Source organism: Motacilla alba, chromosome 3, assembly GCF_015832195.1.
Source record: "Motacilla alba alba isolate MOTALB_02 chromosome 3, Motacilla_alba_V1.0_pri, whole genome shotgun sequence".
NCBI classification, from domain to species: domain Eukaryota; kingdom Metazoa; phylum Chordata; class Aves; order Passeriformes; family Motacillidae; genus Motacilla; species Motacilla alba.
Window position 1 is genome coordinate 15,686,013 of NC_052018.1, and position 18,800 is coordinate 15,704,812.

Sequence of the window (18,800 nt, forward strand, 5' to 3'; positions counted from 1 at the left end):
AAAAAAGAACCCCACTGCATTCTTGAAGGAGAAATCCAACATGTGTAATTCAAACCAAATAGGATTATACAACTTGTTTAGAAGTCCCTGAACCAGTCGCTTCCAGGAACTGAAAAGATATAAAAGGAAACATACCACTTGCCATACTTAATATCTCTCTCCAAATGCATGCTGCTTTCTGGATAACATAAAATGTAGAATGAAGAATTCCAGATCTAATTTGGCTGAATAAAATTCTGGTTTTCCTTATTTCTGCAGACAACTGGGGTTTTGTGGTTTTGTTTCTTTTCTTTTACATCAACACAAACCCCAGAAACTTCTCACAAGTACTTCCAGAGCTACTAAAATTCAGCAGCTGTACCTGCATTCTGACCACATGTAGCTGGCTACACAAATAAAGCCTTCCTTGCTTTCTGTAGAGGATTGCAAGAAGGAGTGGGAGAGAAGAAGGACGTGCATGATCTACTAAAGGACATACTGGGATATTCATACCAAAGTACTCAAGAAACTAAAGGAGGAAACAGACAGGAAAGCTATGGCAGACCAACAACTCCCAAGGACAGCGATATAAAGGCAAACTGGAGAAGATGAGGACAAGAGCACTCATTCTGAGACATGGCTCAGTAGGTTGTTGGGAAGACTGGCAAAGGCAGTTTCAGCTGTGCATGTTTGAAAAATTCCAGCCACAGGTTGTAAAGCAGTACTACATTAATTGTACCCAGAGATGAAAGAGAGGAGACAAAATATTTTAAGATGTAAATGTTATCAGTCACAGCTGAAGATCTATGATGGGAAAAGTTGGAGCAGATTTCTGTGTTGCTGGGAAGAAGCAAAGTTTACTCACGTCTTCTCTTTAGAACTTTACATTTATTCTTGACTGAATAAAACAATGGCTTTTCACATCTCCAAAGATACCTACAAGAGACATAAGAATTGTTAGCTGGACCAAATGAATAAATGAATAATAACTTATTACAAATACTGCTAAAGTTTTAAATTAAAATCAAAATAATCTAATGTTTAGTGCTATTAAAAGCCACTGCCCCTGCAACATATAAAGGAAATCTTTTTCTGAGCAGGCAAACCAAGGCATGTTAGCCTAGATCTACTGTAATCAGTTAATTGTTCAGCTGTATAAGCTATTTTTCACACTAAGTGAGCATTTAAAAAATAACCTGGATAAAGCTTCTGAGTATAAACAGAAAATTAAGACAGCGATTTAGTCATTCTATTCACTCAAGCTTGGTGAATGGATATGTGGAACAAATTTCTAACTTTTTTTTTTTATTTCTGTAGGGATCAGGAGTTCATGCAGAACTGTCTACCTTAATAAAGAAGTACTTATAAATCTCTTACTTGGCTTTTTCTTCATCCAGTTTCTTTTGCTCCACATCCAAGGAATGTTTTACCACCTCATACCATTTCTTGAACTCAAAATATGGGCCCCCTGAATAAAACATACACACTTTAGTTTGGGAAGAAATGAAAGAAATGACAGAGAAAGTCTCCAAGCAGTTAGACCCTGCATCTTGCACCTGTATCCAAACTACCCCAAGTGCTATGTGCTTAAAGACAACACACTTGATCTAATAATTCTGTAAGAAAGAGAAACGCAGAAATGGAGTGAAAGAACAGCATGGCATAGGAAGTGCAAAGAAGCCCCGTATCTTAGATTTCATTGATTTAGCACAAGTCAAACCTTTTCCCTCTTTTCTGGAAAGATAAGCCTAGAAACTACCTCCTCTCTACCAAATCAACTAGTTCTCCACTGTGTGGAGTGGCCTTCAACTGTTTCAAAGTTGATTTCAAGGGATTACTGAAACTATGCATCAAGCTTAAGTTTAAACAAATAAAACCTAAAGAAGATCAGATGGAAAATTTCACACAGTTTCATCAGCTCCCCACTGTCTATCCCATTACTTATGAAATCTTACAAGGTTGGAAAGACAAACTAGACAATGGTCTTCACTTCATATCAGCCTCTCACAGTTTGGAGCACAGGAATTTCACTTGTTGATATGTGAACAAGCATTTACCAGTGCATGCAAAAACATGAAGACATAGGACATTTAGCAGCACCTTTATCACTGATCCTCCAAAGAGGCACAAGACTGAAGCAGACCAACTACAGTAATGATAAGAATTCCAAACAGAAATATGGCGTAGATTTATATATTTAAAAATAATCAACTCTTATTCCCCGTGGGTGGAATATCTGCATTGTGAATTAACCAGACTTTGCATTTCCCCATGGCCCGAGCTGCACTGCGTGCGATGCTTGCGTCATGCTCAGCTTTGCCAGCCAGCTGCTCAAGCTCTCCTGAAGATGAATACACTGTTCTTACAATCAAACTTCTATACCTTTTGTGTTATTTGCATTTCTGCTGTTTGTGTTATCCTGCCTCAGAACGTCTAGATTCTAAAAACATAGATGGCCTCAAAAAGCAAGAAACACATGAAAGGAACAAAGACCCCTCTGCAGTCCTTGAAATTCAAAGGTCTGGATACAACTTCTTTTATCAGTTCCTTAAACCCCGAGTAATTTAAGTATTTAAGTAAATACTCCTAAATTGCTGGGAGAGCAGTGTGGGAGGTGGTAGAAATTTGTGTTAAACTTTATATGAATTATTAAGCATCTGTCACATGTAAAGCCATTGTCAGAGACAGGATGCTACACTGCAAGAACCCTTTATCTGGCTAGTACTGCTGGTCTGACATGCATGTAGCTGAGCTGACTGGAAAATACACAGCTCTGATATACACATACGTATACATCTATATACATCTCAGTCACCTTTTATTGGAACAAAACCCGTATTGTGGATGTGTGCAGTTTAGAGAACAAACACAGTAGGTAACTATAACTATCCATTGTACTGCTTCCAGTGTGATTTGAAGAAATGTAGGAGCTGAATTATTATTTTTAATTAAAAAAAATTGACTAGAGAATGGATAGTTAAGTTGAGAATGGAGTCAACATAAATTGAATCTTTAAAACTCAGTATTAACCATTATTCATTTAAGCACTCTAACTTTGGGAAAATGCCAGAGGCAGTTTTGAGCTCTGGCACTGATCAGTCATCTAACAGAAATTCTCACATCAGCTCCTCTGTGCAGCTGCTCACCATCACCCCGACATCTTAAGCATAGGGACAACAAAACAGAGCACATGGATCATTTGCACCAGCAGATTTTAAAGTAAAAAAGTGGGCAAAGAATGAGCTGTTAATTCCCAAGGGCAATGAGACTTGTTAATAAGGGAGAAACCCCATTAAGACATTAATGAGCCTCAGCTTGTTAAGCAGTTGCACAACTCCCCACTCCTGTCACTATCATGTACTTCAAGTTTTCAAGGGAAGTAAAAAAGAAAATAAAAAATCCACCATAAATCCACCATTTTCACCTGAATGTGAAAATTACCAGTTTTAGTTAACAGGGATGACTGTCTCTAGTTACAGCAGTAATTGAGCTCACACACGACTAACACCATAATTTTATTATGGACCTAAATTTTAAACAAAGAATCAGAAGGGTCAAAATGACCCAAAACTGGATAAAAGGCCTAACAGATCACCACTGCAACACATCTTGGATCTTATCTTCAACTGTGATTTGGATCGGGCCATGGAACATCTTCCTGAAGATTTCTAATCTTTAATTTGGTCTTTCTGCCCTCAAAGAACCATGTTCACACCATTATCTTTTCCATCTTAATTGCTGCTAGCTTTTCCACACTCTCTCAGGATTATTTGGACTAAGAAACTCGATTACATCTGAAATATGTTACACACTAAGACATTTTATTTAACAAGACTAAACAAGTTTGGATTTTATCATAAATGTGGTTTGATGCCCCTAGTAAGTATCTGCTATTTACGATCAAAGTGTGCTCCCTTTTCACGGCATATCCATTCATCTCCACCTACCACACATAAAACTCTAAACCAAGAGGCAAACATGCCCAAGCAGAAGTAGAGAGGCGCCCAGCAAAATGTGTACCAAACTCCCCTACCCCAAACAACAAGAATTGTGCAGGTACACTGAGGCCATTTTATATGAACAGGATCTACTCTTTTCTCTGAATAAAATTTGCCCTTAATGGATGACAAAAACACATTTTCATGATCAATAAGAAAAGTCTTTCTAACCCTGATTGCAAAACTGTTTCATTTACAAAATCGTAACAACGCTTCTACTTGAGTATTTATATACCTTCTGTGTTATTTTTATTTCTTTCTTCAGCAAACTGTGAAAGTAACCTGTAAAAAAATTTCAGAAATCAGGCTGTTTTGTAGATCCAAATACTGCACTTTTCACATGAAGTTCAAATACAACGGACAAAAATGACATGCCAATTTTATTCCAAGTATCAGATAAAACCCAACAAATCTTAAAAGTAACTAATATTTCATGTCTAAAATGCCTTCAAGTGTATGGTTTAAGCTACTGAACTTAATGAAATTCCAGTAGTATACATTTAACTCTAAAGAAAGAACGATTGGAGACAAGCATTTGCACTATTTGAAATTTGAGGGTTGCTACAGATTTGTCTGTACACTTACCATTCATAGCGATCATCTAGTAAAAACAATAATTTGAGCACAACTACAATAACTGCTGCAGCAAGAACATCATATTTCACTTTTCTTGTTGACTTATTTCCAGGCATTAGAGTCAGGAAATCCACTTCTCCAATACCAATCTTTTTCACCACTCGACAAGTCCAATTATGCAATTCATCTGATTAACATAAATAAAAATATAAAATGTTAAGACAAGCTAGAAATATTTTTACAGTGCAAATATGTTGGGATTGAGGAAAACACCACTTAGGTCTTTTAGGGCCATTTGACAGGTGTATTTTTCAGGCTGAGGAGTATTTTTGGATACTTTTAAAAATACTAAGCAACGTTCACTGTGCTTACATGGAAAACACTTGTGACTTATTATATATTCATATGGAGAATAAATACATCACATATTTAATAGTGCTTTGATGTTACTTGAATAATGTAGTGAGATCATCCTGAATATTCTTGCAGGAAAGCCTATTGCAAATCCAGATAAATATATTTTCAAAAAATCCTCAAAAGCAAAAAACTTGTCACAAACTTTTTTCCTGCACGGTAACTGAACCCCCATGGCAGGAATCAGCCCTGCACAGAGAGGGAGCAGGGCTGGCTGTAAAGAAGCTGGTTGGGCATGGAGAGCAGCTTGGTGGTGGCAGGGCAGCACTGGCTGCTCCCCAGCAGAAGCTGCTGAGCTCTTCACGCGCAGGCTCTGCCAGCTGCAGCTCCACAAGATCCACAGCAGGCTATCTATACAGGCTCTTATTACTCTGCTTATTTTTCACAGATACAAATCCCCCAAATTTCTCACCTTTCCTGTTCAGCAAGAAATACAGGAGTTGATTACATCACCATCAGATTCCACAAAGGTTAGCAATGTATGACTAAGTACAACCTTAATCCAGCTGTATTTATACCCTCTTGCTGCTTACAAAGAGCTCAGAAGGAACTCGTTTTCAATCCTCTCGCACATAACAGTAAAAGTTAAAAAAATGTGTAAACTAAATTTTCTTATAAATACTAGAAGCATACTTAGTTTTGTTTCAGATACATAAAACAGACGCTTAGTTGTTATTTAGTGTCCTTTAACGCTCCCAATTCATTGCCTTTTTTTAGGAGTTGTTTGGCAACAGCAGCAGCCCTTTTCAATTTTTAAAAAAATGCCTATACATGATAAAAATCTTAGTTGCACGGAAAAGGACAATATATTCCTGTTCTGCAGTAATTTTCAAAGAGTACTTAGCTTTGCATTTCTCTGTAAAAGATCTGAAAATGACAAATTTGCAGCCTTTTTTTGATTCAATTGATACTTCATAATCTGTAAAATAATGTAATCCTCTATGGGATCACAACACTGGCATAAAACTACAAAATCAGAATTACTACTCCAGAATTTTAAATCCCTAAACCTGTTGGTTATCTTCTCTTCATTCAATTGTGACTAAATAGAAAAACCAACCACTTTTATTCATTGTAACTAACTGCAAAATAATACAATAACTCCCTCCCCTACTATGAACTGTTGGAATGTTTTGAGAACAAAAATTTACAGGCCACTTGTCTGTGTAACTCATCTTCAGTCACATGGTATTTGACAGCAAATATGATAACCTAGCAAGAGTTCACATACTAGGACATACTGGTCTTTCTTTGCCAAGTCAATGTTCAAGACTTCATTGTAGGATAGACAAAAAAAGTCAATACTTATGCTATATATGATTTCAGAACTAAAATATAAATCAAGTGAGACAGAAGCTGATCTGTCACACACCATCAATTAATATTAAAATAAATAGTAATATACAATATTACATAATACACAAAATACACTCTTTGTTAAAGAATATACAGCTGTTATTACCTATCAGAATTTCAGAGCTAAGCAATCAGGTCCCAACTACATTAATCATTTAGCTAGAGTTAATATCTCACATTAACTCAACAGGTGCCTCTTAGTTCACATGAATACTGAAAGATTTAAAATGAAGTATCCACTCCACAGCCTTACAGAGCCAACATCAGAGTGCCCCTGCATATCTGGGCCCATAACACATACTCTAAATGTTTGAGGAAGGTGCTTTCTATAGAAAGAATATCTTTCAGTTCAAACAGAAATGGGAATAAATTAGAAGGAAAAGAACAGGCATTTTTGAAGTAGCAATTTAAGCCTTTTTGCTAGAGTTTAATAAACCACAGAAAAATTTTATCAGTTCAGGCTAGGGAAAATATTTACCAGGTAAATTAGCTTCCATCAAGTACTTCATGCACAGCATGTCTGGATGAAGAAAGCAGCTTTCTGTTATATCTGGAAAACGAGGCAGGTCTAAAAATGCTGCAAGCTCATGCATTTTGTTGAATACTTCTTCATATACAGGCCACGACTGAAAGACAGGATTAGAGGAGTTATACATTTGCTCTATTACCGTATTTGTTAACTATTTAAAATTATTGATGTTAAATTCTGAATTTTTTAATACAGAATTATTTATACAAATTCTTTTAGCACACTATGACTAAACACATGTGCCAGAATGGAGCCAGACTGCAGGACTGCAAAGAGAAACTGCTAGCTTTAAATACCAGGAAATACATAAGGAACAAACAGAAAGTTGCTTCACATCTCCCACCACCTTTCTTGTGAAATGCTCATTATGCATCCAGATGCTCCAAAACTGAGAGCTTTGGGAAAAAAACAATAGAGATGCAATTGAGGGTGAACTATCTAAATAGCTAAGAGGTCAGAGAAGCACAGAAGGTGGAGGCTGGCAGGGACTGCTTGAGACCACTGGGTCCAAGCCCCTGCTTAGGTCAGCTCAATCAGGCTGCCCAGGACCACATCCAGTCAGATACTGAACATCTCCACAGATGGCAGCTTCCAAGGGTTGTGGGAAATCTGCTCCAGTGTTTCACCAACTCCAATGTAGAAAGGAAAAAAGATTTTGTTTTCCCTTATGCTTAAATGGAATTTCTTGCATTTCAATTTGTGCCCATTTCTTCTCATCTGGTCACTGGGTACCACTTAGGAGGATCTGGTTTTCCTCCTTTGCAGCCTCCTGCAGGTACCACATCATACCTGCCCTGAATATCCTCCAGCTCCAGGATGAACAGTCACAGCACTCTCAGCTCCTCTCATTTGTCAGGCCCCACTCCGCCATCTCCACAGCCCTTCACTGGACTCACTCCACTGCATTCATGTCTCCCTTGTACTGGGTAGCCCAGAACAGCACCCAGCACTCCTGATGCATCTCGCCAGTGCCAAGTAGAGAGGAAGGATGCCCTGCCTCCCTTGAGGACTTGTGCAGCCACCAGAACTGCTCAAAACTTAGTGACAGTGACCTTGCAGTGACACCAGCCAGCTGCCTCAACGCTTGTGCAGCATCTCATCATAGCCCATGAACCTTCATATGTCCACTTCATTCACATATTCCCTAAATTGCTTAAAAACTGAGGCAAAAAAACCCCAATCATCACTTAAGCCTTCTCCTTGGTCTTTGTGACCATATTCCCTTTCAGCACCAGGGCCACATTCCCTAGAACCCTTACACAGAATCTTTCATGTTATTTAGTTAAAAAAATAAATCCATATTTGCATATTTATTAGTGACTATAAATCTGAAATTCTCTTTTTGAAACCATTGGCTGCATGAGAAAGTTCTCACAATTTGTTTCGAGGTTTGCTGCTATAGGAGAATATAACTTACAGAAAGATTTTGTCATGTTTATTCATAATGAACTCAGCAGGACCTGAAGTTTGCGTAAGTACGGATCTAAGGTTTGACCCTCATTTCACAATACCTGAGCTGTTTCATTAAATATTCTTAATTTTCTGTAGTTAAAATGATTACTTGAATTCACCTCTAAAAGCAATAGTTTCAGTTGTCCAGGCTACTTTACCATTTTAAATGAATAAAAAGCAATGATTTTTCTGCCTTAGCCAGGGATTTTTCCAATTCAGCAGAGCACTTCATCATGTATTCCTATATTATAAAGTCAATTTGTACATATGGAACCGTCCTTTAAACTTAGCAGGGCTTTACACTTTGTGCACAGCTTCAAAACTTTTCTGAACAACAGTGAATGCAGGCTTCTGCTCTTTTTTTGGTTCAGATTACAAACAGAGTAACTGTGTTTACAACAAGACATGATGTGACCTAATATAGTTTTATTCAATAATTTGCCTTCATCTATTTAAATATAAGCTCTGTAGCCAATGCTCAAATTTTGTTTTGAGTGATTACCAACATTACACTGTCTTTTTAAAATAATCTCCCCTCAGACTGCAGTTCAGACTTGCATGAACACATGATAAGGCAAATAAATAATTCTGCTGTCACCTACTATTACACATGTAACTTTTTGTAACAGTTAGGAAGTTGTATAATGTTCATTATAGTTTCTAAACAGTGTTGAAATTGGCTTAGACTGCTCCAGGACTACCTTGAGAAACAAGAAAAACTCGCAATACCAGAGCTCTGCAGAAGACCAGGCTTACAGTACTTCCCATTCCTTCTAAAAAGCAGTGCTAAATTGAATACCAAACCCATCTTGGAACAAAACCTGAATCATATGTAACTTCTCTTGAGTGTACTGCGAGAAAAATTAAAGTCCCACATAATTCAAATAAGAACATTACATGAATACTATTCATAATTAGATAGCAAGGAAATATGCTTTCCCCTAATGAAAAGCAGTTGAATTAGTAGCTTCTTAATAATATATCACAGGTGAAAATAAATTAAGACACTGGGAACTTAGTAATTGGAAGCATTCCCGTTCTCAAGCATTAAACTATCACCAACAGAGCTATCCAAAGTCTAACAATATGAAGTAAAGATGCAGCAAACAAGCAGCCTCAAAATAAATAAAAGTTGCCACCTTCTACCCAGCTATGTATGTTGGGGAAAAAAACCCCAAAAAACAACCAAAAACAAAACCACCCCAAAAAATCCCTGATAAAACAAGTTGCCCTGGAAGCCAACCAGCAAATCCACTAGGAAAGCAAGACCCAGAGCCAGGGCCTCCTTCCTTCAGTTAAAAAACTCTGCCTCCAGCAACCCATGATTAAACCCCAAGGGAGGAGTATTCGGACAATAGAGGACAGGGTTAGATCATATGCTACACACCCTCCAAGTATAACTTTCACTTATCCAATCATAAATTAAAAAATTCAAGATGTATTTCTGTGCTATATATTAGGACAACTCCCCTGTCCATCACCACATGAAGTTACTAAGCTCTCACCTTGTTTTGGGAACCTGGGAAACACAATAAAAACCACATATAAAACTCAAGTTACAAACCCTTAAGGGCACCTAATAATTCCAGGAAGACTGACAAAAATCCCTTTTAAAGCTATTCCACCTGCTAGCCTTTTCAGGTGTTTCGCAAGCTGGGATTCCTTCAAGACTGATCAACAATGCTGACAGAGTCTGTAACTTGTCCAGATGGGCTACAGAGGTTGCCAAGACCTTTTCTTAAGCTTTGTTTTTAAAATCTTTGTCTCTTATTCCCACACATGACAAATAAGGTCACTCCAGAAAGCAGTATAGAAGATTAGTACTACTTGAGAGTACTTTCCCCTGAGCACAGGAGAACAAAATACACACTGTTGAGTCGGTGGAAAAGTGTCTATAACAATATTTTCATAATTATAAATATTCATTAAACTATTTAAATCAGTTGTCTTTGTCTTTCAGAGTTACATGGCGTTTTTCACCTGTATTAGAAAACAACAACCTGATTTTCAGGAGCAGAGAAGCCAAACTATTAGCATGATAATCAGATCAAGTAACAGGTAATTGTTTTGAGTAAGCCAAGATTGCAGCCTCTCCTACTTGTTTGGACAATATCAGAATATTGCTGATCAACAAGCAGAAACAGTATACACTGGCTGGCTTTCTAGAACAATTTGCAGGCTCCATAGTTTCTTGTTTTAAATGTGGTATGACTCTCTTCTTGGATCACTGTGTAAGCCATTTCCTTCACCCTTGTCAGGACAATATCCCATTACTTACATATTCACAATATTCACAACTCAGCTTATGTTATAATGATAATGTTCTATTATTTCTGAAAATAAATAATTATACAGTTATTCTAAATTCTTAATTTTATATTTTTCCCTTCCATCTTTCTTTCCTGTTCAGTACTTTTTTTGCAGCACAATTCCCTTCCCTATTCTTCTACCTGTGCATTTCCATCCTGGGACCCTTTTTTCCCCATGCCTGCACATTCTCTCAAGTTCTACCTACTTTGTGCTGCTTGTATTCCACAATGGACATTTTTCCCAAGGGATTTCTTTAATGACTATTTAATACTGGAACCTAATAAGGTCTGACTCATTTTTTTCATTAGCAGCTTTTTGTAAATCTTAGGGAATCTTCTAATGTTTAGAGTTGGATATTCAAGGCTTCATCATTTTCAAGATGACAAATTCAACTTAGACCGAGTTTGAAAAAGAGTGTGCTAAACTTACCAGGAAATGGCTTAATAAAGCCATTTAACTTGTAGGTTTGGAAAACAAGTTATGAGGGTTGAGGAATGGGTTTTTGCAACACAATCCAGAATTCTGCTTCAAACCTTGTGTAAAGCAGGGCATGCCCATAAAATAATATATATTTATTGTAAAAATAATAAAACAAAAGGCTGCCCTAGTGCATGTAAAGATCTTTGAATGCTGCCAGGATTGAAACACACATTCCCAGGAACCTAAGCTGGCTTTACATTTACATAAGGTAAAATCAGGTACCAATAATGAGCAGAGCAGTCAAGTTCTCTATGGCACCTGGCTCACCTTACTTTGCTTCTGCTGCTCAACTGGTTCAGATATATCTGGTCATCTGCAGCATGAGCCTGATGTGGGATGACAGCAGCCACAGCGCATGCAGATTGCACAAAAGACTTGACAGTAGAGACAATAACTGTATTAACTGTGAAATTTACACTCAAATTAGTATTTAAAACTGAATGAAATTAGCTTGTGGACCAGTCATTACACACTAGATCATTAACACAGCCACTAATGATTTTTTTCATGTTTTTTGTATATTCTTACAGTAATTCTAATCTAGCTAATTCCCATATAAACCTACAGCAACAAATACTGCCAGTTCATTTTTAAACAACATTGGTTTTCCCCCTTGCTTGACCTCTGTCTACCTCTCAGGCACAACCACCATCACACCTGAACAGCCACAAATGAATGTAATGGCCATCAAACACAAATTAAAGGTACTTTAACATGGTGTATTGTGATGAATACAAACTTAAAAAAAACAAAAACCAAAAAACAACAAAATACTGAAACTTTTTTTGCCGTTTAACCTAGCTGGAAAAAACTTAATGTAGGCAACTTTGTAACATGGTTAGATTCTGAGCAATCTTCAGGAAAGCCTTCTTTGTCAGAGCAAAAGGTATACAGAAAAGACATAGGCAATGTTTGAAGAGACTCTTTTTAAAAATCCCTTCCAACCCAAACCCAAACCATCTTGAGATTCCATGGCATTGTCAGCACTGCCACCACTGCTGTATAGAAACTCCCTAGGCTTGTGATTTGCTGGTGAGGGTGAAAGTGGACAGGGAGGAACCCCCGAACCCTGCTCCTGCCTCCTTTCCTCAGTCACATCTGAAACAGGAGAACAGACTCCATGAGCCCCACGTCTGACTCGGTGTACTCATTTTTACGTGGACTGTATTAACTGTGAAATTTACACCCAAATTAGTATTTAAAATGAGTGGATATCATTTAAATGAGTGGATAGTATTTAAATGAATGGATAGGTTTCTCCAAACCCTGATATCCATGAATCACACACAGATGCTGATGTAACAGTGAGAGGGCGTGCCTGGAATTATTAAAAGGGAACCAAATGACAAGAAGAAGACAGGTGAAACTGCTATAACTCCATTTAGGTAACTGCAAAGAAACATGCATCTCGTGAAACTTCTTCCATTAGAAAAGAGGAAGAGACCAAGCACACAAGTAAAGCTGCTCCTTTACAAGCCTGCTATCAGGCAGAAGGAAGAACTAAAAGGAAATCAATTTGTCCACCTGAGAGACAGGCAGACAGGTTGCCCAAGTTATCTGTCAGGTAACAATTGGGCAGAAGGGAAGAAAAAAGATATCATTTGAAAATCACAGAAATCACACTGGCAGGCTCTCACTTCCTCTCTCCTTTTAATAATTGTTTGAGCTGCAACAACTACTACATCCTAAAATCCTAAATTACTCCTGGTCATTGCTGTAGAACAAGTGAGAAGGGCCTTTATATAGCAAAAAGATTAATTTTAGAAAATGACTCAATAAACAAAGCTTATGCCTTTTGAGAGGAAAAAAAATAGGTGCTGGGGTATTAGACTGCATTAAACTGATCCAGGCAGTCTTTACTGATGGCATGAGGATGAGCCAGCAACCTACATACAAAGAAAAAAGCCAACTGAATGTCCAATACAGATGTACTCCTTTACTAGGGAAAAAAAATTAAAAAATTTGGGTGCCTAACAGTCTTTTTAATGGGCTACTTTCAGAGGAAGACAAATTTTTCATTACATGATTCCTGGTTAAAGTGGTTTTTGAATAAATGAGTTTCAATATTATTAAACCACGAGAGACACATGCTTGAGCATTACCTTGTTCATGCTCACAAGCAAACTCTGTCAAATATCAGTTTTCTAAAAAATATTATCTTTCTAAAAACACACAGAGGATTCCAGTAAGGAACTGAACTGTCATAATGTATTAAAATCCAAGAGTTTGGAAACAAATTTTATTGAATTTCATAAATACTTCGGTAGGTTTGTTTTCTTTCTTCATTAAGTAATGCTTAAAGACAGGTATGGACAAGCTGGAGTTTCTGTTACACAACAGCAAGCTCTCATGATAAACTTGATTACAATAACCCTTTCAGCAGTGAACTTCCTCTTCAGCTTTTTTCTTTCAAATAAAAGCCTCACCCTTGCTTCTTTTCATTCCGCACTACTTTCTACCCTGAACAAGTACTGCATGCACCTGCTAAAATGCACAAAAATACAGAGTTAGGCAGAGAAAAAAAGCTCCTCTGATAGACACACACCCACCCCAAAAACCCTTAAGATTACAAGGTATCTCAAAACACCAGCAGACCAAAGCAGGAATCCCTCCTTGTCTTGGGAAAGTAAATGCAGCAGAGTTGATTAGCAGACTTTGTATAGATAGAATTTTAGCCTTCTCAAATTATTTTTTTAATAAACAAGAATAACCACCTTCTGTCTGAATTTGAATTTTTTAAATAGTTGCCACTGAAAACAAGAAATAAAAAAAAAATTGGCAATTAAGGCAATTTAAATTTCAGTCAGGAAAAGAGGCTCTTATACATTAGACCTGGAATATTTTGGGAAGAAGACTTCAGCAAACAGAGGAGCATGTCTGAAAGCCAGTCTGATGGATAAGCTTTCCAGGGAAGCAGAAAGCTGTCAACATTCCAATCCAAACTCTCCAAGAGAAAACAGCAAATATTTTGACCTGCATTTATGAGTTCATGAACAGATTTAGTCAGGAATTACTCTGTCTGAATCAGACCCAAACAAAAATATATATGTGCAATCCACCAAAACTGAACAGTGTTAGACAATCCATATGTCAGCAGTTTCCTAAGAGCTGTGTGATGACTTGAAGACATGTGCTTTAGCCAGTAGCAGATTATTAAGGGATACAAAATCCTTTCAAAAAGCCAGTGTGGAAAAAAAATACAGGCACCATTTCACAGCATTTAGAAAATCTTCAGGTTTCTTCATGACTGTGGCACAAACCCACCCCAGTCCCTCAGGCAGGTGTCTTTGTCCCAGTTTTCCACCTTGGGACAGAGCAGCACAACACCAGCCCTGAGAGCTCAGCCCAGCAGGAGCAGCAGTCTTGTGACCAAGGGGAATGACCAGCATCAAAGGAGAAAGGACCAAATTTTCTGCAACTGAACTGGTTTCACATGGCTTGTGCTAATGCAGGCTTGAACTCCATATTAAATGAGGAAAAGGAAAAGATTCAGAGCAGGTCCCTACTTCCTGCATGCTAAGACACTATCTCGGTTTAGAAACAATATGAGATGAAATTGTAATGACTACACCCTAGAGCACTTACAGAGTCTTAGCTAAATGCATGTTCTCTTCAGCAATTCCTAAATTTCATATGCTCAATCGTAAAACTTTAATCAGCATTCAAAAAATGAAAAAAAGATAGAGTATTAACTTAATCTGTTCACAAAACAAGACCTGTACTTACTGTTAGGGCCAAAAGAGGACTGCACAGAACTGAAGACTGTTCAAAAATATTAAGGGTAAAGTGCAAAACCCCTTGAGCTGCAGTCCCTGTCAGCCCAGGAGCTCCCCCATGACCTAGAATTTATTTATTCTTACATGGCTTTTCATGTTTCTCTTCTTGCTACATTTCTAGGCCAGGCTTCTTGCAAGTGTTCCTGCTTCCTCCTGGCATTGGGATCATCACTACTACTCAACAGTAAGGAATTTTACATTGTGAGTTATTAAACAAGCAATTCCTTTTTAGTTTCTCCATCAAAACAAACCAAAAGGTCACTAGAAAAATACAAGCTATTTTTCAAATAGCAAAGTTTTGTTTAAGAAAAACGTATAATATTTATTGCTTAGAATTCTTTGGTGTAGGACATACCCCTTTTGTCCAATGATTTTGTATACTTTTACCATTTAATCATTATTCAAAATTTTTCAAGTTGAATAAGAAACACTCTGAGAAATGTGAAACTTCATCAGACCATATTTAGTTCACTTAACTTAAAGGCTTGAACTATGACTTTAAAAGAGTTGTTCTAAGATAACTAGTTAATGAAAAATGAAGTTTTATGATCTTTAAAAAAGTCTCCCCAGAACACAAAACCCACAAACTGAAAGCCTAACTGAAACCCCAGAACAAAAAAAAAAAGTGACTGTACCACATCAATCAAAATAATCTATTTAGCCTTGCACCCAGAAGCAAGCCAGCAAAATGTGCAGGGAGAAATTTAAGAACCAAGCAAGCCACAACACTACCAAACATCTGTCCAGCTTCATACCTCCTGTGGCTGACTCAGCAGTGAGATCTCCCTATTCTTTTGTTCCAGATCTCTATTCCTCCATGACATTTGTACAGTCAGCATCTGGCCCTTTTAACATCCAGAGCATCATTTAAGGCAAGGAGTTTCACCAGCTACCCACAAAACGTATGAAGCCACATCTCCTGCTGTTTGATTCTGAACCTGTAAACCAGCAACCTCTGCTGACACCTCCCAGTCCTTGAATTGGAAGAGACATTGAATAATTTCCTCCTGAACATGTTCTACAAACTATCACCACATCTTCCTCTTAGTCACCTCTTCTTTAGGTTGAAAGATAAGTAGATAATATTAATTGTTTCTTGTAAGAAAATTGTCCCTGTTTGATAATCCTTATTGTGACTCTGTACCTCTCAGTTCTTCTGCAACAAAAGGAAAGGTAAGAAAAGCAAAACACTCAATCAAATCTCCATGTAGTATTTAAGATACAGTACATTATAGAGTCATATATTGACATAAATATTTTTTCATCTCCATGCTTTATTAGATGTCAGGAGTTATTAGAAAATAACTCCAATGTAGCTGGTCTAAAACAACTGCGTGTTCGAAAACTGCATCGTACAGGGATTACAGACACCTCTATCAAGATCACACAGGTATTTAAACTAAGGCTGGTATGTGAACACAGCAGCATTGATAACAACACCAGCTTTCAGAGAACACTGCAAACCAATTTTTCTTTACTTAATACTATTTTCTCCACCTAGAATAAAGATATTCATGTTAACTGTTGGACAAGACTGAAGTCTGAGAAATTTCAAGCAGTATCTCTCCATCTCTATTCTCATAACTATGAAGCTCCAAGATTACATATCTCAGTAGATGCAACAAGGGAAATGTTTGACTTATTCCAAACTGCTCACAAAGAATTCAGAATTTTATTAAGGAAAAAAAAGAGAGGGAAAGTGAAAAAAACAAAGACGGAATAGAATGATGAAAACTAAGGAACATGCAGGTATACCTTTGTTTACACTGGAATTTAAAAAAAAAAAATTCTTTAAAAATTCCTTCTGCCTGTGTAAGTAATCTTTGCATATATCAACAATACGCACTTTACTTTTTCCTACATGGTTTCTTCATCAAAAATGGTCAGCAGACCATTTTATTTAAAAAATCTTCTTCAGACTAGAAAATTATTTAACATGTTACTAGCATAGCATTGTTATCATCTACCAAATTAGCAACGCTAAAACAGTCACCAAACATAAATAACTTCCACAATAACAATTTCAGTGCTATGACCTCACACAATATTCACAATACAAAAGTATACAGAGAATTTCACTCCTTAGACAGTGGGACAAGAAACATAAAGCGTTAGAACAGTGATTCACTTCACCTGTCCCTCCTAGAAGAGTACTATAATTAGAAGACTAAATCCACACCCTCAACTAAAGAAACACCAGCACTTAAGAAATACTCTCAAGTTTATGAACTTCTATTCACATACTCAAACTCTGTAATGAAGCAAATTCTAATCCTTTGCTTTTAAGTTGATGAAATTACAGTACCATAAATAGCATCTTTGATATAAAACATTCACAAAGAATTAACTATCATTTGCTGTATGAAAGCACTCAGCCACATTCCATCCAATCCAGGGTACAAATCAAGGAATTACAGGAGAAAACTGAAGGGACACATTGGCCTGAAGGGCAAGACAAGTACCTATATTTTTAGTGATGCTAAAAACAGTCATAGTGAGATTTCCAAGGATCTTCAGTGGTCAGTATTACAGTTTCATATGAATTTATGGCACGACCTATGAGCAGAATACTCTACAGATATTCCTAAGTAACACCATCCCCTGTGCTTTACCCGGAGCACTTTATGGTTCAAGGACAGAACTCGTTCTTCCCTGTGGTGCAATGAGGGTCACCAGCGATCTTTTATTATGTGAGAAGATTATTAATTCTTTCAGTTTGAAAAGAATAACGAAAAAGTCCTTAGGCTTTGTTTTCAAGCTTTGCAAGCTTGCACAGACCTCCAGAAGAGCTGAGTGTAGGCAAAAGGAGAGAAGTATCAGCACTCTAATAACAATAGCAGTCCCTCTGCTAATCTCTATCCTTCCTTGCTATCTACATTTATGTGACCTAATGAAAATACTCTCAGTAAGTGAGAGCAGCTACTTTCCAAAGCTTCCCAGGAAGATCCTATCTAAGTTTATACACTTCAAACACAGTAAAATATCTGTGATATGCTTCTCACTGCAAAAAACAAAACAAAAGCAGCTCAATGTATCTAAACCAAAATGCAAACAAGTGTTTCCAATGTGAATAAGCCAAGCAATACACTTAGATACAGGAGTGATAGTTCCCTTGCGTTATTAGGTACTGTAAATTCAAATAATTAGTTTTCAATAAACCCATAATACTGATGCTACTTCTGGTCAGAAGATAGATAAATTATTCAACCAATCCCAGCAGCACATTTTACACGAACCCCCTCACACTTTATAACAAGCTGGTCAAAATCATTAGAAATTACTGAGGATTGAATGCCAAATTCTTTCTAAAATTGAGCCATTATGCTCGAAAGCTAAGGACTAACCAATTCCTGCTTTCGGCTGTACACGACAGGTAACTGTGAAATCGCAGAGCAACTGTCTTTCCTTAATCCATGAGAAACTCTCCATTTTTATCTTTTCCTCCAGGCTACCTGACAGTTCTTCTGCCCCCAACATTCACAGGGAAATCAAAATCAGGAGGCGTCTTAAATTACTTAAACTTTTCAGCTAAATTTACAAAACAAAATGGCTTTTACTATGCTTGAACAAAGCTGAATTGATTCACATACATTTCTGTGGCACATCCCCATGTAATTCAAAGCAGTTTTACTGAGCTACCGAGTTGTCGGACGGTTCCAAGGCACAGAGTGTTTATATGGTACAAGTATTAACAACCATATTCTGATTGTAATATTGCCTGTAATGAAGAGAATGAGAGAAAGGATATAAATGTGAGGTTCCATATCTCTAATCTATCTGCAATAGTAAAACTCTGGAACATATAATCATATTGTAACATAAATGATTAACATGACATGTCATTTATAATGTGGAAGACAAGTCCCACACTGGGTAGTACTAGACAAGGATACAAGTCCTGAGTTTAAAATTTGTTCTCAAGCAGACCTT

General features: G+C 37.2%; 1 protein-coding gene across 1 annotated transcript in view; it reads right to left on the reverse strand.

The window, feature by feature from the left end:
• TAF1B (TATA-box binding protein associated factor, RNA polymerase I subunit B) overlaps positions 1 to 18,800 on the reverse strand; it is a 44,895-nt gene that overhangs the window by 4,994 nt on the left and 21,101 nt on the right. The window contains exons 9-13 of the mRNA XM_038132049.1: positions 6,802 to 6,949; positions 4,563 to 4,740; positions 4,213 to 4,259; positions 1,357 to 1,447; positions 845 to 915 (exon numbers count right to left, since the gene is read on the reverse strand). Coding sequence (XP_037987977.1) covers positions 845 to 915; positions 1,357 to 1,447; positions 4,213 to 4,259; positions 4,563 to 4,740; positions 6,802 to 6,949 — 535 coding nt within the window. The remainder of the gene's footprint in view (positions 1 to 844; positions 916 to 1,356; positions 1,448 to 4,212; positions 4,260 to 4,562; positions 4,741 to 6,801; positions 6,950 to 18,800) is intronic.